Source organism: Hibiscus syriacus, unplaced genomic scaffold (genome assembly GCF_006381635.1).
Source record: "Hibiscus syriacus cultivar Baekdansim isolate YM2019G1 unplaced genomic scaffold, ASM638163v2 tig00008957_pilon, whole genome shotgun sequence".
Taxonomy (NCBI): domain Eukaryota; kingdom Viridiplantae; phylum Streptophyta; class Magnoliopsida; order Malvales; family Malvaceae; genus Hibiscus; species Hibiscus syriacus.
Window position 1 is genome coordinate 248,984 of NW_024062178.1, and position 23,609 is coordinate 272,592.

A 23,609-nucleotide genomic window follows, 5' to 3' on the forward strand; every position below is an offset into this window, starting at 1 on the left:
TTGAATATACTCATATTGAATGCATTTTCGTATCGTATCCTACACTCATTCAAAGTCCGAGTAACATGTTTCGAATTAATTTCTTTTTTTGTGAACCCCAGCTAACCAAAAATGAAAAACCCTGTTTTCCCTGAAGTACTTAACATATTTATCCATCAAGGAATCTTCCTTTCAGCTAAGGGATACAACAATTATTCAACTACAGTAACTTTATATGATTTTGACACCAAGGCCTACCAAGAAGAAAGGGGGATGTCCATTACTACGTCCATATTATTCATGGATAGGGCTGATGTCTAGTGGAGCATGAGTCTTTAGATGTCACCTTCAAAGGCAACAGCAGCTAGCCCCCACCACCACCAAGGATGGACGGGAGATGAGGCGAGATTTTTTCTAAAAATTTCAAATTATTGTATATATTTATCAATAATTTATATTGATTTTCTAAAATTTTATAAATTTGTTCTATAGTAAAATCTTAGATATGTTCCTGCTCAAATAGAGATGAACGTGGATTGGGTTGGGTCGGACAATCCGACCCAATAAAAATACACCATCCACTCAAAACTTAACTCGACTCAAATTTCGGGTAACTTCACCCAACTCACCTTTTAAGATAAAACATTCATTCGACCCGATACAAATATATATATATATATATATATATATATATATATATATATATATAATTTTAAACTTTATTCGATAAAATATAGATCTAATTAAAAAAATAATATTGAGAGTGATATTATTATAATTATACCTAAATATATAATGTATAATTATATTATTTTTCCAAGTAGGATATTTTTTGCCATATCTAAACTTATATTCTAAAAAACTCAATTCGACATTAATTCTATTTTTTTTAAATCAATCCATTAAAACCAAATCAAATCAAAACCCATAAAATTCAAATCTCGTATCCATCCCTATAATTGAACCCATTGGCACCTTTGAAGTTCAGAAATTAAATAACAACTACGGGTAACATTTTTTGAACCCGAGGATCAAATGTTTATTAAATCATGAGATTACTGCATCGATCATTGTTAGATAAGGCAATGACGTCCGCTGAAAACGATGAACATTTAATAATCCAATCTGAATATAAGTTTCGAAAAGGAAAGAAAATCCGGTAAAAATCAGTGGAAAAACGACGGAGATTTTTCTCCGATTTCATAGACAACCGAATCAAATAAAAAAATAGCAATCTTACCTGAAAACCGAAGACGAATATTCTTTATGCGGATCAAAATGCAGTGAAAAGTGATCAAAAGTTGGTCAAGAAAGGGGGAATTAATTAAAAAATTATTCACTGATTCTCTTTTTTGGGGAGGATTTGTCTTGGCCCGGTTGCAGGTCCCCGAGAACGAATCTTTTGGCGCCTCTTTTGAATCAATTGCCCTTTGATTTCGGATTTTATCACATTCATAAATTATAGCAGAATCTATCAAAAACGAAATTTAGTCGCAGAAAATGAGAAAATTTCGTAGATTCGAATCTAATTGGCTAAAATTCTAACATGAGGCCACGTGGATAATGCTCCGCGCTTGTCTGGTCTTAATTAGGTTTATTAAATAATTATGTATTTAAAGTAAAACATTGTTATTAAATTAGTAATAATCAGTTCTTAACTTATTCATATGCCTATTAACTGTCCCCAACTGATTTTGGTGCTTGAATTAGGAAGTTTGAGTGAGCTTATCACAATTCTTTAGAAGAATTATTTTTATATACTTTTTTTTTTGTTAAAGTACACAAATGATCCATTAACTATAGGGTGTTGTTTTGTCGATTTGTCGAGTCTCTCAACTATTAAAAATTACAAAACGGTCATATGACTATTCATATGTTCTAAACTCGTCATTTTTTGTTAAAAATTTGATGACCGTATAAGTTGAACGTTAACATGTTGACTGAGATATGATAGTCTTTTTGAGATTTTGAGATCCTGTTTTATCATATCTCATTCAATATATTAACATCCAGCTTAGACTACAGTCATTTTTTAACGAAAATGATGAGTTTGGAACATATGAATAGTCGAGTGACCATTTTGTAACTTTTAAAAGTCAAATGACTCAACAGAGTAATGCCTTATAACCAGAAAATCATTTTATAACTTTTAATAGTTTGGACTCAACAAAGCATCACCATATAGTAGGGGATCATATATGTACTTTAGCCTATATATTTTAATCATGAATAATAGAAAGAGTGAATTACATCATATGTATGTCATATGGTTGTTTTAATCATTATTTTTAAAAATTTTAAAATAATTATTAATTTTATTTAACCGTTACAAAATAATTGTTATGATGTTATAAAAATAATAAACTTTGATAAATTTAATGATCATTTTATAACATTTTGATAAAATTTAATGATAAATTTATAATATTTTAATAATTTTATTGAATATATGTAATGTCACATTGATTATTTTATATCATTTTGATAAATATAATGATTATATTTTATGATTTTAAAATTTTAGTTATAAAAATTATTTAATCATAGTTTGGATACATAATATGTATATGCATATATATATATATATATATATATATTAAAATCATGTGCGTCATAATTCAATTTTTTTATTATTTAGTGATTACAAGGTAATATCTATTCTAAAGATTTTCAACTATTTGATGGTGAAAGCTCAAATACCCTTATAATTTCTAGTGCTCGAACCTAAAATCTCTAAGAATAATAACAACCTCTTCAACTGCTAAGATAGTTTAATTCATGCTAATTCAATTAAATCATATAATTCTTTATTATCAATATCTCAATTTCAAAGTTTCTACAACCATAATATTATATATTTTGATAAAATTTTGAGTAAACTACAAGTTTAGTACTTAAACTATTACATTTGTTCCACTATGGTATCCAAATTTTATTTTTTTTCAAAACCATACTTAACGTCAAAAAATTGACAGAATTACTGACATGAAATTTCTATTTTTCTAGTGATGATGTGGTATTACTTTATGGTGATACGTCAACAGCACCGTTAATTTTTTAACGACGTGGTATGATTTTGAAAATAACAAAGTTTGGGTACCAAAACGAAACAAAAGTAATAGTTTCAGTACTAAATTTATAGTTAACCCTAAAATTTTTAATGAGTTCTATAAACTTACACCAAAAGAACTCATTTTCATCAAATTTCTATGTCAATTTTTTTTTCATCAAATTTCCATGTCAATTTTTTTTCATCAAATTTCTATCTCAATTTTTTTATCAAATTTCTATCTCAATTAACAAAAACTACTTGGCTATATAAGAGACTTATTAAGTTAATGCTTTTGCATCATTAACCATATTGACCATATTCTTTTTTATGTCATTTTCTTAGCATTCAACCTTAATAGTCATTTCTATATAAAAAAGGGTAAAGTATAGTAATGGTCACTGAACTTTTCTAAAGCTTTCATTTAGGTCCCCCAACTTTTAAAACTTACAATACAATCCCCCAACATTTAGTCCGTTTGCAAAATAGTCCCCCAACATTTAGTCTATTTATAATATGGTCCCCAACCGTTTGATGCCGTTACACTGCCGTTAGTACATTTGCAATATGATCACTGAACTTTTCAAGCGCATGCATTTAGGTCCCCCAACTTTTAAAACTTGCAACACAATCTTAAATTTAATTTTAAATCCCAAATTCATTTTCGATCTCAAATTTCCTTTTTCGCTTCTCTCTTCTCATTTCTAGCATAACTTTTCAGTCGAGGATGCATGGGAAATTCTAATCTAACTTTGAATTATGTGGAGGTATTAACTTGAATAAGGGTCCATTGAGAGAATGTAACATCCCAAACTACGGGTTAGTGACTAAATTGTAAAATTTTAGAATTTGGGGATAAAGTAGAATAGTTGAATAGTTCAATGATTTATTTGGGAATATTTCTGGAAAGTTGTTAGTAATTATCCAAGGAATTAAAGGGAAAAATTGTCATTTGACAAGAAATATATTTTTTCCCCTTATATGAATGAATCACGTGGGGGGGGGGGACGGATTATCTTCTTCTTTTTCTTGCTTTCTTCTTCTCCACCGTGAACAAAGGGAGCTTCAAAGGTGAGTTAATTTTTTTGTTTAATACTTGGATTTCTAAGTGGATTTTGATTCTTTGGGTGTTATTTAAGCTTAAGGAAAGCTTATATATGATTTAAACAATAAGATGAGTGAATTAGGAAGTGATTTGTAAAATGGGTTTTAAGATGTATTTTTGATATGATGTGGTTTTTAGGGTTTTAATGCGATTTTTGACTTGTCATCAACTTAATTAAAAGATATGAAGTGATAGAATTGAATTTGGAGTATATTGAAAATTGGGTATGATTCTTGAAGTTCATAAAGAGGGGAAGATATTGAGGTTTAAGATGTGATAAATGAGTAGAAATTAGTTTAAGTATGTATATTTGAGTTAAGAATATGAAAGGGAATGAAACATGAAGAATTGAAGTTGAAATAGTGAAGTTTTGTGCATGAACAGTTATTTCTAGGTAAAATTTACAGATTTCTATAAGGGTACTGATACCCTAAGGGGAGGTACTGATACCCCCTAAAGGAAAAAATGAATATGGGTCTATTAAATTTGTGTAGGCTATTAGTATCAAATTACAAGGTGTAGATATCTGATAATTACCTTAAAATGTATGGTTATGTAGACATCGAACGTGAACAAGTTCCGGAACAATCAAAGAATTAGGATCGCTTCAAAGCAAGGCCAATATGAGTGCAATTTAATTGTACTTATGCTATCGAACAAACATTGGCTTGTGATGAGCCAGTGACGGAGTTACTATGGTAAGAAGTGACTCCTAAAATGTTATATGATTGATATGATTCTTATGAGTGTATATGTTAAATGATAGGTGTGAGTACATGTTAGTGTGATTGTGAATAGGTAGAAAGGAAACAAGTGCTGATATAAGAATCTATTATTAGATATATGATATAAAAATATGATAGTGAGCTATGTGAAAGAACTGTGAGATATATGAGCTTATATGTGCTATGTGATGTATATATGGGAAATATATGTGAACAAAATATGATATATATGTTTATGTGAAACCATGCAAAGTGATACGAGCTATGTGACATATGAATTTGAAATCATATGAAAAGTGACATGAATTACATGAATGTAAACTACGTGATTATATGTACATGTGATATGTGACAGAAAAGAAGAAATATGTGATTAGAAGAGAAATGATATGAATAAGTGATGTGAATACATGAACTGTTATAAATGATATTGCCCATGATATGTGATATGAGAACTAGGGGTATAGTTGGCATGCCAAGAGTCGAGGGTTTACCTATGTTCTTAGGGAGATATAGACTGTTTACCTATGTTCTTCGGGACATATGGACTGTTTACCTATGTTCTTCGGGAAATATGGACTGTTTACCTAGGTTCTTCGAAATCTATGGACTGGTCCTTTGGGACATTTATACGAGCTGTGGTGACAGCATAGTGGTGCACAACCTCAATGTACTAACATACCTTAAGTTCTCAAAAATATACATGGGCTAATACAAGGATTTAAAGATAATAAATAACTTGATATGATACTATGTGTGCTCTGTTGTGAAATAACATGGATGCCTGATGGTGAGTATAAAAAGGTTCAGTATATGCTTACATGATAAAAAGGAATTAGTGATAGTAATATGAGTACTGATAAGTATGTTAATGATATATGTATATGTGTGTATTAGTTATACAATGGGAGATATGCTTTTATATGATATGATAGTATTAATTGTTTATACATTGATATGAATAGAGTAATATAATATGTTTTATATGCCTTACTAAGTCAACGACTTAGCTTGTGATTGTTTCATGCGTAGGTTTTGAGAAGAGGAATATTGATAAAAATTATGCAAGACAGGTCAATTCCTCCTTTCCAAAGAACAGATCAGAAAATAATTAAATAGTATGTATTTTGTAATAATGATAGTGGTTGACATGTAATAAAGATTTGAATTCGTTATGTTTTTATTGGTTTGTAAAATCATATGATTGAGTTTTGTAATGTTTTAAATGTGTATTTGTACATGAAAATTTTATACGAATGAAAGCTTAGTATTTTACGAGTTTTATACATGTTTGCTGGAGTTACTATAGCAGTACTGTAGCAGGGTATCAGTACCCTGTAGCAGGGTATCGATACCCCTGAAGCAATCTGGGAAAAAAAATTAACATTCAATATTGTTCACTACTATTCACGGTACTGTTCATACCGTATTTTATTGTTCATAAAAACATATATTTTCTTAAATTGTTATAACAAACATGATTCAAAAATATATTATCATATTTTCTTAATATAAGTTCAAATGTTTTGCTATCTTACAAGAATATAGTTTCAAAAAGTCAAGTGACATATCAGACTCGTATTCGGGTCGGATACGGGTTGGGGTGTTACAGAGAAGACCCGAACAAGAGACCATCCGGACCATCAACGATTCAAGGTGTAATGTTAGATACAGGTCATCTCAGGTGAAACATAGATGTTCGATGAAATGCTTGTGAGAAAAAAATGGGGTTAGAAATTCAGAGTTGACAAATGCTACTAAGATGAACTAAGTATCATTTTTTAAAGTCACCAACAAAGCTGGAATTATTTTGTATAAATACGTATAATAATTTTTTCGTTTAATCCTTGTACTTAAAGATTTTCCAACAAATGATCAAATATAATGAAATCCCAAACAGCGCATTCACCTCTCGTTTGGTTTTTGTTCTTCAATTTTCCGCCATGTAAAATTGCAAACCCAATCAGTGCTCTGTCTTTCAGCTTTTTATTTACAAAGAAAAAATTGAGGAAGAATTGCTTGAATGCAACACCGATTGCGTTTATTTCTTAGCCTCTCCCCTCACTTGCAAGAAGGTATTTATTTTTTCTTTTTGGGCTATCCGGAAGTAAGCTTTTCCTCTTTCGCACTTTCCCATTTTCAGCTCGCATTGTGTGTTTTTTGTTGAAATTTTTATGTTTCTGGAACTGCATGTCAATGATCTGGATATTCAGTGTTAGTTTTGAACCAAAACCATCTAATTTTCTTTATTTCTTCTTAATCAAAACTTTTAGTACTCCTTATGAAAGATATTCAGTCCATCAGAATAGAAGTGAAATATGGTCCTATGCTAAATTTTTTTGATCTTCTTGTTTGGTTTTTCTTTAAACCAGGGAATTGGTTGTGAGTATTGACATAGTGAAATCGTCAGGCTCAATCCGAGATACTGCTGGTACTAGTTTACTGGGAATTGTATTGATCCGACCTATGGTTTTCAGCGTCCTGTGAGCTCGTATTCTTTTTAATAAGTTCATGTTGATTATGGGGCTGATATATCGTGAACGAATTAATTTTTTTACATGTTTTTGGTAATTTTACAGTTGAATTGTATTGAATTATAGATTTAGAAGACAATTTTGTATGCACGCAACTCGAAAGGCATCATGATAGCGTAGTATATTTGGAGCAACTACTTGACCTTGTCATGATGCCTATCGAGATGCAAAAGAGACTGAGAGGTGAATGCGCTGTTTAGGATTTTTGTAACCCCCCAGAACGATGCGGGTAACCCGATCCGATCCGGGGTGTCACATTTGGGCCACCGGAGCGACCCACTGTAAAAATAGCAGAAAATTTAAAACTTTTATTGAAACATGTAACTTATAAAATCAGTTGTCATTATTTAAAAATAAAACAGATTTCCAGACTCGTATATAAATCAAAATACAATTACATGCCCCCTAATCACATGTACCATACTCTGCAACAACGCCGGAAGAACTCCCTTACTGAAGTCGATAGATGCACTGGTACAATTCTTTTAACCTGAAAAGGTGAGTAATAGAGTGAGCTTCGAAAAGCTCAGTAATACAGAACTACCAGATGATGCTGAAAAACGTGTAGATACAGATAAACATATTTTCCTTATTGGTTAAGATATTTACAGATCTTTATGCTGAGCAGAGATTCTACGGATATTTCAGGTAGTAACGAACAATGAGCTTTCAGTTCAGAGAAATATTTCGGATGACTGAGTTCAGGAGATCATAATAGGTTTTCTAGTGTATTCCCAAAAACCATGTAACTTTTCAGATCTTTTTAAAACATATATATATATATACCCCCATCCCAACACAACATAATGTGTAGGTTCCCCAGAACCATACACCCAACCCAACACAACATATAAGGCCCTGAGCACAAAACTGAGGAACCTGCGAAACTTCTTCCTTCAACAATACCCCCACATTTAAAACATTTCTCCGTCGGTAAACGGAGATGTCAAAAATCAAAACATAATTCAGATCAGATATCATAACAGAATCCAGGTTAGGAATCAGAACAGATTTCAGATCAGATGTCAAAACAGAATTCAAATCAGAAATCAGATAAAATATTCATATAAGTAGGGAACACACTAGAGTTTCCAGATATTATTTAGAGATACAAGATAATCTTATCGGGCAGAGAAACGCAAATCTTCAGTTTACCAATAGAATGCCGGAAATTAGAATCACTATTAGAAGAGTTTGTTAACTGACAAAATCATCGGTTATTCAGGATATGATTCATCGGGATCATCTTATTCGTACACTTTTCTGAAGCTCTACGAAATTTGAAGGTATTCAGAATCTTTACAATCTATGACGATTAATCTGATTATCGAACAACTCCAGATGAATAGCTTTTAGAACCAATACTTACCAACTTGTCAATTCATTAACCTTTCAGGGTATTTACTCTTTAATACCAAATATTCTTATCCACAAATCATCATCTGAGTCATCACTGAATAGATCTTAAGGAGACAAGCAAATATTCTAATGGTCTTTATTTTATTTCCATGTTTCAACTATACCATGAAATGTTGACGTACTTGATTTGTGGTTCATAATCCATAGGGATGATACATCATATAAGTTCATCCGAGTTTTCAAACTTATTCCAATCTCTTATTTAATCCTCAATCATTGAGGTTACTTAGTTCATTTAACATTCAAGTCCAATCCAGTTACTTCGGGATTTTCCAGAATAATTTAAACGTTCTTGAATTTCAGATACATGTTGTACTTCCATTCCATTCAATTTGGTCTTCGTGGTTGATTTGTCGAACAAACGTCCAATTCCTAGTACTGAATACGATCTAGATCTGAGCTGAACTGAATACTTCCAAAATTTGTCATCGAGCCAAACTTGAGAAGACGAACACATGTTCCAGTAATATCTATGTCATTCAGGTATTGACATAGCTTTAGGGTTGATCTACTCACTTAAATTATTTTCCATTACCTTTAAAGGTAGTCCAATACCCATGCTTACTTGGATTCCTTAATTAATCCAAGACATTTACTTAATTTAGGCCATAAGGGTATTTTGGTAATTTTGATGTTCAGTTTTATTCCATTCATTTCAGAGCTCGAGGATATTCAATCATTCTTGATCTTGGTGATATTCTTGGGTCATTTCCATTACAGGGGTATTTTGGTCATTTTACAGATCCACGGTATTTCAATCTTTTTCCTTCATCCGGTCTTATTATTTAATTCCAATTTATCATCTATTTCAGTCTGTTCGAACAATTATGATAAAAGAGCACCCTCCGATAAATTGTTCTTCAGGTATTTACTCATAACTCAGATATTTTCGGGTCAAGTGCCTTCTCGGATTTTACAAATGCAATATTATGAATTTTTCTTTACAAAGATAGAATATTAATAATTAAATTTGTACTTAATCGAGTTAAGTACAAATCCTCAAAGTACTTTCTCCTTCAGGGTCAACTCTGACTATTTTACCTTTCAAGGGCATTTTCGTAATTTCTTAACCAGATAATTTCGATATTATCTCTTAACGAAAATAATATAATATATAGATCCTATGATTAATTGCTTCCTCGAACATTCTTTGATCTTGAAATGATTCCTTAAAAGGCTTCTAGTATCTAGCATAAACCTTCTTGGGGTTAAAAACCGGTTATCCATAATTTCCAAGTAAAACTAACATTTCTTATGCACATCAATAGTTTTAGCAGATCAATAATTCTTTTCAGATTTATTAATCCACTTCCACAGACAATTCTTGTCATTTTCCAACTTAAGGGTATTTTCGTAATTTTACCCTACCGGAGTATTATCATAATTTCCCATCCAAGTACCTTTAACATTTAACCTTTGATGAAATAAACTATAAGTTACAAACCCATGTTGATTTCTTTATCACTAAGCACATAACTTGTAATTTAATTCTAACAATCCCTCAATTTCTTGTAAAAATCATCTGAACCATAATCAATTACTGAACTCTTTTACCGTATTCAGATCGAGTGTAGAAACTAATTAACTACACAAATGAGACCAACATTATCTTAATCATGCATTTACCAATATTCACATATTCCATAAAGCATAAAGAGGTAGTAAAGTATTACCTCAATTTTCGTGCAATATTGATCGACCATAAAAATTCCATTCGAATGCCTTTGATCTTCAATTCAACTTCCAATAATTCCTCAGATACATATCAACATAAATTATATCAGAAACGAAGCTTAATTACGATAAATGGATCGAATCGGGTGATAAATCAGTGAAAGACGGCTTATCGGGTTCAAATTTGGAGAAACGGACTTCGGATTCGGATTCAGGACGTCGAAAGCATAAAATATGACTTTTCGGAAATTTGGAATTTTCGGTCAAAATCAAAGTCAACGGGTTTGACCGGCAATTTCGAGATCTTCAGGTTCGAATTTCGAAAAACGGACAGCGGAATCGGATTTGGAACGTCGAAAAATGTCAGGATAGGTATACTCGATCAAAAACAAAGGTCGTTTAATGCTCGGTCAAAGCCAGTTAAAGTTTTGGTCAACAGTTGTTAACACCGGTCAACAGTCAACGGGTCAACGGTCAACGGGTCGGGTCGGGTAAACGGGTCGGGTCGGGTCAACGGGTCGGGTCGGTTTGTGACCGGTCAAACCGGTCATTTTTTTCTTCCCCACGCGCAGTGGCGGCGCGTGGGGGCACGTGAACAGTGCTAAAATCCCGGAAAAATTTCCAAAAATTATTTTGAGCGATTTCGAGATACTTACAAAGCTCGGTTCATAATTTTGAACGGCGGAGAGCTCGATTTCAACAAATCGAAAACTTTGACCGCTTCACCTCCTCACGCGCCGCCGTCGACGGAGACCAAGGATGACACCGGCAAACTCGGAACGATGCAATGAACACGATGGTGCGGGAGGTGTCGTAAACGGATGACCCGATCGTCGTGAATCGATGAAAAACCAACTAAAACCGAGTTATTACCGATGATACTTCCGACTGAAATTCAAGACGAACGGCGATGATTCACGACGAAAGGTTTGAGGGGTTTTGTTCCTCGATTGACAACGAACACGATGGTGGTTTCGGCTCGTCGTTTGGAGGTCGGACGGTGAGTAGATCGGAGTTGGAAGTTGGGTTGTTGGAGAAGGGAAATCTGGAAAATTTCTGCTGCCTGCGCACGGGAATCAGATTTATAATTCAACATATTAAAAAAATGGTTAAATAATGGGTTTAGCCACTGAACTTCCTGCACTTCTTAAAATGGTCTGCCAACTTTAAAAATTTACAATTTAATCCCCTGTTTCTTTTAAAATACCAAATTAAATCCACCGCTTTATAATTTCTTAATTTTAGCCCCTAAATTGGGGTGTTACAATTTCATTATATTTGATCATCTGTTGGAAAATTTTTAAGCATAAGGATTAAACGAAGAAATTATTATATGTCATTTATACAAAATAATTCCAGCTTTGTTGGTGACTTTCAACAATGATATTTACTTCATCTTAGTAGTATTTGTCAACTCTGCATTTCTAACCCCATTTTCAGCTCGCATTGTGTGTTTTTTGTTGAAATTTTTATGTTTCTGGAACTGCATGTCAATGATTTGGATATTCAGTGTTAGTTTTGAACCAAAACCATCTAATTTTCTTTATTTCTTGTTAATCAAAACTTTTAGTACTCCTTATGAAAGATATTCAGTCCATCAGAGTAGAAGTGAAATATGGTCCTAGGCTAAATTTTTTTGATCTTCTTGTTTGGTTTTTTTTAAATCAGGGAATTGGTTGTAAGTATTGACATAGTAAAATCGTCAGGCTCAATCCGAGAGACTGCTGGTACTAGTTTACTGGGAATTGTATTGATCCGACCTATGGTTTTCAGCGCCCTGTGAGCTCGTATTCTTTTTAATAAGTTCATGTTGATTATGGGGCTAATATATCGTGAACGAATTAAATTTTTTACATGTTTTGGTAATTTTACAGTTGAATTGTATTGAATTATAGATCTAGAAGACAATTTTGTATGCACGCAACTCGAAAGGCATCATGATAGCGTAGTATATTTGGAGCAACTACTTGACCCTGTCATGATGCCTATCGAGATGCGAAAGAGACTGAGAGGTGAATGCGCTGTTTAGGATTTCATTATATTTGATCATCTGTTGGAAAATTTTTAAGCATAAGGATTAAACGAAGAAATTATTATATGCCATTTATACAAAATAATTACATCTTTGTTGGTGACTTTTAACAATGATATTTACTTCATCTTAGTAGTATTTGTCAACTCTGCATTTCTAACCCCATTTTTTTCTTACAAGCATTTCATCGAACATCTATGCTTCACCTGAGATGACATGTATCTAACATTACACCTTGAATCGTTGATGCTCCCGATAGTCCTTTGGTCGGGTCTTCTCTCAATGGACCCTTATTCAAGTCAACACCTCCACATAATTCAAAGTTAGATTAGAATTTCTCATACATCCCCAATTAAAAAGTTACGCTAAAAATGAGAATAGAGAAGCGAAAAGGGAAATTCGAGATCGAAAAGAAATTTAGGGTTTATAATAAAATTTAGGAATGTGTTGTAAGTTTTAAAAGTTGGGGGACCTAAATGCAAGTGCCTGAAAAGTTCAGTGACTATATTGCAAACGTACTAACGACAGTGTAATGGCATCAAACGGTCGGGGACCATATTGCAAACAGACTAAATGTTGGGAGACCATATTGCAAACAGACTAAATGTTTGGGGGACTATATTGCAAGTTTTAAAAGTTGAGGGACCTAAATCAAAGCTTTAGAAAAGTTCAGTGATCATTACTATACTTTACCAAAAAAACCTTAATAATCATTTTTATAAGAAAACATCATCGTTATTTTCAACATCAACGTTATGCAAAATTATTTTCAACGACAATCATCCAAGACGTATAGGGTCAAAATTTGTTAGAAAATGTTTTATTTTGGAGGATAGTACTCCTCGAACAACTCAAACGGTTTCAAATAAACAACAACAGATAAAGTCGATTTGTGTGAAATTATTTTAATTATTAGGTGAGAAAAATATTTAAATTATTTATTGGGATAAAAGAAAAATCAAGACTATCGTTATATATGAGTGACTAAAATAAAAATAAAATTTACAAAATTTAATGGGAGGGGCTAAAATGATCATAAAATCTAGCGTGGGTGACTAAATGCAAATGATGTCTATTGATGGTGTTCAATTTGATTTTTTTTTATTTTCAATGGCCAAAATGAAAATTTTATGAAATTAGGTTACCAACTGTGAATTTACCCAATAAATTATTATTTTAATATATTTGTGGATTGTTGCTTTAGAATTTAGATTTTAAAGTTGCTTCATACACTATTTCTATAATTTCAAATTAAATGTATTAATTTATGTTTATCTTAAGTTCTACATAGTTTAACAGATTTTACTTATAGTTAAGAAAACAAGGTAAAAGTTTCGGTAAGTTTATGAGTCACGCGCTTAATGAGCAACGAACATAACAAGCAACGAGCTTAACGAGCAATGAGTCGAGTCAAGCAACAAAACTTTTTAACGAACACAAGTCTAGCACTACCCAACTCGCGATCGACTCGCTCGATAAGCACCCCTATGTATCACTGTAATTCACGAGGCGACTCCGTTCATCATGCCGATTAATCGGTTCCAATCCGATGTTTTACCTGCCGTTTCACTGCTGCTTGTTGCCGGCCTCTACTGAAGGAACGTAAAATGAATGGCTAACAATTTTCTTTGATTATTGTGGAGATTCACGAACCAATCCTGTTAACTATGGTGATTAAATGGTGCTAATCTGAGGTATGACCCGTTGCCGCCGCCGCTGCTGTCGTTCGTTGCCGGGTTCTGGTGGAGGAACCGGTAAGTGGAGGAACCGGTGACGAATGCCGATCGGTTTTCTCGGATTATCCCAGTACTGTGAACACGGTTCAAGGTCGACGGTCTAGTATATAGTCCATTTGTTGCCACTGCAATCATTGAATAAAATGTTCAATTCAGTATCCTCCACATCTCATAAGTACAAAATCATGATCAGAAATGAAAGTGTCAACTACATCTCTAACCTGGACTTTTCTTGGCCTTCACGTTACTGTTTTTCTTTGTGACTACAATTTTCTTCTCTGGAATCTTGGTGGAAATTTGTCTCTTGGGCGGCGTACACAATTGGATCGATTTCCTTTCTGGAATCTCGCTGTAGACTGACCGGACATCCCAATAAACGGACTTGGTATCCGAACCACGAGATTTTGCATCAGAACCAGCAGACGTTCTATCACTCGTTCCTGCAAAGGGTTCCTCTATTATAGAAACATTGTCATCTCTGCAAGTCGAGGTCCGTTCGGCCGTTAACTCGCCGTTTTTATCCTCCGTGTTCATAATAGTTCGATCTTTCTCGGCAAGCCGATAAGCAAACATTTGAAATGGGATTTGTGTAACTGAAAGTGGATTGAGAGTGCCATTTGCAGTGAACTTTTTCGCAAACCATGACTCTGTCTCACAATAATCTGCAATTGGACATTGCATTTCGGGATGATCATAGTCAGGGTTCATCACAATGAACTTCTTGATGTAACGCAAAATCCGACAAATCGATGAGAAACTCGGACGCTGGTTCGGATCCGTATGCCAACACCTTTTCGTCAAGTTGACAAGATATTTCGGCGCTGTGCAGGGAAAAAGAGGCCTCTCCCCTTCGATGATACTTCTACTCATCTTCTCTCCATGTCCTTCGAAAGGCGGTTTCCCAGACAAGAGCTCGAAGAAAAGCATCGCAAAACTGTACACATCTGCCTTCTCTGAATACTTTGAAACCGAGGATCCAATAAATAGCTTCTCTTGCTCTAACATAACTTCTGGAGCATACCAAATGGTGGGGTTGGGCTCATATCTCCTCGGCGACGAGTTCGGGGATGAAAGAGGCTTGATATTGGATAAACCGTAACCTGAAATCTTCAAATGGAAACAACCTTCGGTGCTGTTCTTAGCTCTTAGATAAATGTTATTAGGGTTCAGCTGTCCATGATAAATCTTCTTTGAATGCAGATACTCCATTCCTCTTGCAATCTGCAACATAAGATCAACCACAACATGAAGCGAGAACAAGATCCTCCTTCTCGAACCATAATTCTCCTTCAAATAACAGCCGAGATCCTTGTTCACCGACTCTAGAACAAGCATAACTTCTTTTTTATCTTCATCGTGAAATCCGCAAAGGTGTTGCAGTATATTCGGATGAGTAAGTGAAAGCAATGTAGAGATTTCGAAACTTGACGACTCAACATCCCCAAAGAAGTTCCTCATCAAAAAATTCTCTCCCAGCCATTGGATTTCCTTGTATTGTCCTCCTAATCTTCGCCTTACTTGGTAGTCCCCTCCATACAAGATTGAACTAGGGAAAAGTTTACCATTATAAGCCTCTGATCCAATAATTTTCCGAATCAACAAGCCAGCGAGCAAATCTTGGTTCTTTGTTACCGATTCCGAACACTTCTTCTCCCTCAGAGCTTCGACCAGATTCCATCGATCTTCCCTCCACGCACTCTCAAACCGGCTACAAATCTCTCGAGGGATCAAGTACTGCCTTCCGAACCGAAACTGAAAAAGCTTCGGATCCATCCATTCAACATCGTACTTCCTCACAAGCATGACTCTCCTCCTTTGCATCTCATCCCGGTTGAGTCCCGCGATCTCTCCGGCCATCTCGATGGCCTCGAGGACCGCCGGGAAATGAGAAAGTAAATTGTGGATGTGGTGATCAACGGAGTCCTTGTTTTGATGGAGATTGATTGCCTTAACCCACCAATCTGATCTCTTGTCCATACATTGTCGTACGTACGATTCTCCTTCTTTAAAGATCTTTTGAAGCTCTCGCAAAGGGTTCTCGAGGGAACTCCATTTGGTGTTCTTCTCTTCCAGTTTCAAGTTCAGACGGATCTCTTCGGCGATTACATCGAAAGCCAAACAGAAGATGTCTAACAACAGACAACACTGTCGTCGATTGATCTGAAACTCATCTTGTAAGACAATGAGAGCTCTTAAACTTCCCAAAACCTCACCAATTTGTCTGAATTCCTCCATTGATGTGCTGTCCGAATTCTGGAAATTAAAACACCAGAATCAAACAGCCCCAAATCTCTTCTGATCTGCAAAAACATCATTTTATAAACAAAATTGCTGAATTGTTGTCATTGAGGACATTAATGAAACACGAAAGTGTTTTTAGCTTTACACAAAATACAAACCTGTCGTTGATAAATTTCTATATTCAGACAACCTGATTCCTTACAATCCAAACACTTCAATTTTATGCATGAAAAAATTCCCTAGAAAAAGATGACATAAAACAAACAAATTAAAAATGAAAACCAAAAAAGGAAGAGAAAATGAAATGAAAGCTGACCGTTTCAAACCATCCATCCGTCGAACAACACCTGAAACCAATAACCCAGATTTTTTTTTGTCTAATTTGATTTCTTCGGAATTTCAGAACACTAAATTTCCAGGTAAAAACAGAAACCATCAAAGCAAAGCAACCTCCCAGAAAATATATTATATATTTTGTAACGAAAATTAAAAACAATAACCTGAGATCAAAAGAGAACACAACAAAAAACACATGCCAGCTTTAAAGCTTATTTTTTAGGATAACTGAAGCAGATTTTAGGTTTGGCAATAAACTTTAACATTCCCGATTTCTTTGTAGTCGTGTTCCCGCGATTTTCGTTTTCTTTTTCTGTTTCAACGTCATGACCGTTGCGCTGCAGCAAAGCAAAAACGACTTTGAAACGCCGTCGTTCAGTTAAGATTTGAGTTAGCACCTCGGCTGATTTAGCCTAATAAAGATAACAGATTTTTTATTTAACCCATTAGGGCAAATCAATTTATTTTGGGATCTACGATATTTTTTACAGTGTTATTATAACTTTTTATGTCGATGTGACGAGTTTTAATAAAAAATATTTTTTTTATTCGAACTCTTCACGCCGAGGTGATAAGTTTGAATAAAATATATTTTTTATTAAAATTTATTACATCGAGATAAAAAGTTAGAATAAAAAAATATTTTTTATTAAAACTCGTCACCTCGACGTGATGAGTTCCGTGTCATTGTAGAAAATACCATAAATCCCAAAATAAATATTGATTTGCCCTAATATAATATATATTTTTAATCAATCTAATCTAGAAACAATTTGAAATTATTTAATCTGCTTAAGTTAACAATGTGTATAAATAATAAATTAATTAATAAAAGTTTTGTATGCAATATTGATCCACTAAATAATAACATGCAATAACCTAAACATAAACAAATAAGTTAAGTACATTTTTTTAAATCATTTTTATATATATATTTTTTTCGAATAATATTATTTATGTTTATAATATTAAACTTTCAATTTCTTTAATTATAATATTAAACTTGATCTATTATATTAAATAGTTATAGTAAATGTTATGATAATATGATGTACCAAAATTTAATTAATTAAGTCTTAATACAAAAATAAGTGCCTAAACTTTGTCTCGAAAAATGTTTTTGTGTCTAAACAAATTTTCGTTAAAAATAGGTACATAACATTTTCATCAGAACACTTTTAGGTGTCTATATCGTAACGACTGTTAAATTTGACTATTAAATGTCACGAGTCACGTTTCGATAATTTTAAGAATTTATTTAAAAAATAAATATATTTTTATTTAAAACAAAACAAACAAACAAACCCAAACACCCCACGTGCCCCCTTCTCCTTTTCCCTTTTCCCCTTTCCCCTTTTCTCTCTTTCCTCTTCCATAGTCGTCGGTCAACCAATCGTAACCATTACTGTCACTATCACCTTTATCGGCACCGACATCTACTCTTGATCAAATCCTCGTTGGCTTTTCGTCATCATTTGTCATGGATAAGCGTTCAAAGGTTCATAGAATTTTAAGCCACTGTCATTGTTTTTAAGTCACACCGTTACCACCATTCGAACCACCGTGCAATTTCAATCAAAACTCAAGTGTTCAGCGGCGATGGTGGTTGGAGATGACTAACGACGGTTGGTAATAAGGGTTGAAAGAAGATATTTTTTTTATATAATTTCATTAAAAGTTTGGGGTTTTTTACAAATAAATTAAGTTTTTTAAAAATAATATTTTTATTATTAAATTTTTTTAAAATTTAAAAAATATAACGGTATGCACTTAAAAGTGTAACTAATAAAACGTTAGGTACTTATTTTTAACAAAAATTTAATTAGGCACTAAAACAATGTTTTTCGAGACATTGTTTAAGTACTTATTTTTGTATTAATCCTTAAATTAATAACAATAATGAACAAATATAATATCAATCGAATTAAATTAATGATGAAAGTATATTATTTTACTATCAAAAGAATATATAGTTAGATTGTATAATATATATTTTATAATGGTATTTAAAATCTTTAATTGAATAGATGTGAAGGGTCGATTTAACATCAATTTAATTAGAAATCAGTTTTAAAAGCAAGTGCTTAAAATCAAACACAGCAGTAATATAAATTTATAAATAAAAGCTTCATATGTTTCTTTCATCGAGTAAATATTATAAGGGTAAAGTACACAATTAGTTTTTGACTGCGTTATTTTATTCAGTTATCCAATTATTAAAAGTTATAAAATTATCTCTGATTATAAGATTTTATTTTGTTAAGTCACTCAAATTAAAAGTTATGAAATGATCACTCAACTATTCATATATTTCCAACATGTCCTTTTCCGTTAAAAAATTGACTGCAGTATGAGTTGGACGTTAATGCTTCGATGGGCATGTTGTAGGACTCTATGTGACATGACATCAAACTCTGCTATTAGGATGTCCTTGGGGGTGGTGCCTGTATCCAAAAAATTAAGGGAGGGAAGACTACAGTGGTTTGGGCATGTCCTTAAACGACAACTGTCGGATGCGGTCAGGAGGGTAGAGTCGATTACAGTCGACGGTGCCAGAAGGAGAGGACGACCAAGGAGGAAGTGGGTAGACTGCTTGAGATCTGATTTGAAGGATTTATCTCTTACTGAGGACATGACCTCTGATAGGAAAGTATGGAGACTTAAGATCGGGGTAGCCGAGTAGTGTGGGTCAACAACCATAGGGTGTAGCATCTCTGTTCTTCTTTTTAATTGTCTTTGTAGTAATTTCCATGACCTCTACTTTTTATACGTTTCTTTCATTGGAATTTATGAAGGCTTAGAACTATAGTAGCAGAGTTGTGTTGCCTTAGTTTAGGTTTTAATCCATTTTGACTTTATTCCTTCTCGTAGCTTGCTATCGCTGACTTCTGTGTATCATTCTCTTCATGTTTCCACTTTTTAAATTTAGCCGGGACTTACATTTCTGTCTATATGCAGAGATTTTTACGCAGGGATTTACTGGCAGGGATAACTTCCCATTACAGACGTGCATATGAATGATTGCATATGAAGACTGTTCAACTATGTTTTTATTTATTTTATTTATACATGCATGGTATTTTATCTTTATTTTTAATTTTCTGACTGCCGGAGGTCTTCCACAAAAACTACTCTCAACTTGGTGTTGGGGGCATCCTATTAACCTATCTCCCCTTACCCCATTGCGTATGGGAATAGGGTTTTGTTGTTGTTGTGAGATATAATAAAATTTGATCTCATATTCTCAAATGACTATCATATCTCAATTAACATGGTAACGTCTAGCTCAGACGACCGTTAATTTTTTAACAAAAAATGACGAGTTTGAAACATAATGAATAGTCGGGTAACCATTTTGTAATTTTTAATAGTCGATGACTTAACAAAGCAACTCTGAATACCCACCCAGTGGATCATTTTATAACTTTTAATAGTCAAGAGATTCAACAAAATAGTGCCCTATAGTCAGAGGACCATTTGTGTACTTTATCCTTATTATAAATATAATTTTCAATAAAACAAATTTTTGAGAGGGATTTAAGTATTTAACTGAGCATGGTGACGAACTGTTGGGAATGAGGCCCAGTTTGGGCCCAAGATAGAGGAGCCGCCGCCGTACACTTCGAGAGCGTCAGCCGTCTTTTTCATTCGCAAGATACTATGGAAGCAAACGAACTTATCGTCTAAAAAATAATGGTTTTGCAGAGCCATCTTTGTTTGTGGTTTCCTCAGCTAATCAAAGCAAAAGTTGAAGTCCCAATCGAATTGGGTGTTGAACAGAAGCCCTAAATCCCCAATTAATTGAAAATTCGACGTTGGGGGCTTAACGGTGGCCATGAATACAAATATCTCACTCCTTAAAGTCTCAAAAAGGATTGACAGCTGCTGCTCAGGCTGTCTACTCTTTTTGTTCTGCTCAAAAACAGTAGTATGATTAAAATAATATTTTAAAGAATTTATATGTAATGTTGGTTATTATCAGTAATTCATTATGACTCCAAGCTGTGCAAAGCAATCGGAGTTTTGAAAAAATATTTGTTGAAAAATTAGGGCAAATTACAACGGTAAACACTAATTTTTCCTTTTACTTAAATTATTTAAATTATTATTTTTAAAATTGTTATTATTATTATTATTATTATATATATATTATTAAATTAAATATTACAAAACCCTAAACCCATTTACAAGGCCCATTTACTACTGGCCCAGACTAAAATGAAACCCTAAATATTTAGGGTTTCAACTAGGGTTTCTAAACCCTAGCACTGCTGCCGTCGCCTCCAAGAACTCCCAACAGCCGCCTCTGCCGACACTTCCCAAGCCAGATGGTCCAACCAGCTGCTGTCGATGCCTTGATGCCACGCCGCCGCCTCAAGGAACACTCCAGAACGCCAGATGGCAACCAACAACCATCCCTACGGTGAGTCACTAGCCTAGCTTTGGTGATTCACCGAGGTTTCCCTCTCAGGACCGGTCCAAACAGAACTCTGTGGTGACTATAAAAGCCACCGAATCCTAAAAAAAAAAGAGAGGAGGAGGCCACATCAAGCAAAGACGGAGAGCAAGAGACCAAAAATTAAAGCAAAACACCAACAAACCACAAAGCAAACAACAAAACAAAAAGAGAAGAGCGAGAGAAACTTACCGAGGAAGACAACACCTCAATCGGAGTCACCGCTGGCCTCCAAGCGTCACCAAAAACCTTCGAAAATCGAAGGTACTTTCGTAGATTTGCTCCGATCGGGAGCTTTTTAGGGAAAAAGAACACCGGAATCGGTTTTAGATCGTCCCGATCTATATTTTGGTGTATTTTAGAATTTTCTGGCCACCGTTAACGGTGGCCGGCAGCAGTGGTCGGAGCCCGGCAACGGTGGCTGACCGGGACTGTGTTCTCTCGTTTTAGAGAGAAACCAGAGAGAACTCTGTCTCTCTTATTTTTGAGAGAGAAGAGAAATGAGAGAGCTGGCCCTTCAGGCCAGTCGTTTGGGGCATTTATACCCCTTCCCAAATGACGCCGTTTTGGAAAGAGTATATTTGTAATTTCGCGCATGGCCAAATCCTTTCTGTAGCCATCCGAGTTTTGTAATTATTCATTTTAGTCACTGAAACTAACTTCTGAACGTTCTAATTCAGTCTTCGAATTTTATTTTATTATGTTTTAGTCCTTATCAGTATTTTGTATGTATATTAGAGTAAATACCCATTTTAGTCCCTCATAGTTTAATTAATATTTATCTTAATCACCTATTAATAAATTAGTTTAAATTACACTATTAGTAATTATATTTTAATAATAATTCAAAATATGCCCTTTAATTTTGATATTTTACTTTTTAGTCAATAATATTTTGTTTCTTTTCATTTTTGACCCTGATTTTTTTTATATTTTGCAAATTAATATTATTGCTTTTTAATCATTATTTTTTTATTATTTTGTTATTACTTTTATATTATTTTATTATTATTTTCATATTAGTCACATAAATATATATATTTTTAATTAATAATATTTATTTATTTTCAATATCAAAGAAAAGGACAGTCTTAATACAACTGGATGTCATATTCTGGTATTTTAAATAATTAAATATTATAAAAATTATAATTTAATTTTATTTAAATTATTTTTAGGAAAAATTATTACATATTTTAATATTTATTTATTTATCAATATTGAAGGAAATAGTTGTCTTAAAGCAACTAGAAACCCTTTTCTAATATTTTTAAATAAATAAATATCTTACTATATTAAAATATATATATTTTTTATTTTTTTAAATATCAAAAGAAAGAGCTGTCTTAAAGCACCTAGAAGTCTTTTTCTGATGTTATTATATATATATATTCTTTCAATTATATTAATAAATAACAAGATTATAAATTAAATATATCTTTGAATTTTTAATTTCTAATAATAGAAACAATTTATAATTAAAAAGTACCAATTTTGGGCGTTGTAAGGGTGCTAATCCTTCCCTAAACGTAACAGATCACGAATCCCTTTTTATTATTAAAAAGAACGAATTTTTGGTTAAAACGCATATCAGTTTATATTTTAATTAATGTTTTCTTAAAAACTCTTTTAAAAGATAATTTTTAGGTATTCGACTTACCTGAATCAAAAGATCGATGGCGACTCCCAAAACATTTTAAAAACCATTTATTCACATTATTTTCCCGCCAAGTAAAAAATTCATGCCTGGACGAAAACCGGTTACGACAACAACCATTGAGAATTGTTCTCTTTCTTTTTTAATCATTAAAGTTTAATTTTTTTTAATTTAATTATTAAATTTACGAATTATTCATATTTTGATCACTATGGAATGATATAAAATATTTTAATCTTATTCTTATTATAAGAAAAATTATTAATATTACATATCAAAATGTTTAAAATAAAAAATAAACATTCTTTAAAATTTTAAATCCTATATCTTGAAGCAGTGCAAGTTGTTATCTTAAGATTTTAACTGATTAACAATAAAAATTAACCCCACCCAATCTCAACCCTACAATGATATCTTAAAAATTACTAAAATTTAACAGTAAAAATTAATTAAAATGTCATTTGTTTTAAATTTTAATTGAAATAATTTTTAATTTGATAATTTAATTAAGTTATTAAACACGCACCTGATTAGTAGAAGAACACGTGCCTTAACAAAATGTGAGGAACATAAACGACATAGCATACAACACGTTGCAAAACACATCGTCACCGTTAGAGTGACGAAGAAATTTTAAGGAAACTTAAAAAGGGATTTTAACAGCCA

General features: G+C 33.0%; 1 protein-coding gene across 1 annotated transcript; it reads right to left on the reverse strand.

Moving 5' to 3' along the window:
* Window positions 1-14,178: 14,178 nt before the first annotated feature.
* On the reverse strand, window positions 14,179-16,488 carry LOC120202559. Its single transcript, XM_039202977.1, has 2 exons — window positions 14,475-16,488; window positions 14,179-14,378 (listed from the first exon to the last, which is right to left on the reverse strand). The coding sequence occupies exons 1-2, from the start codon at window positions 16,486-16,488 to the stop codon at window positions 14,179-14,181; spliced, it is 2,214 nt and encodes a 737-aa protein (XP_039058908.1).
* Window positions 16,489-23,609: the final 7,121 nt, after the last annotated feature.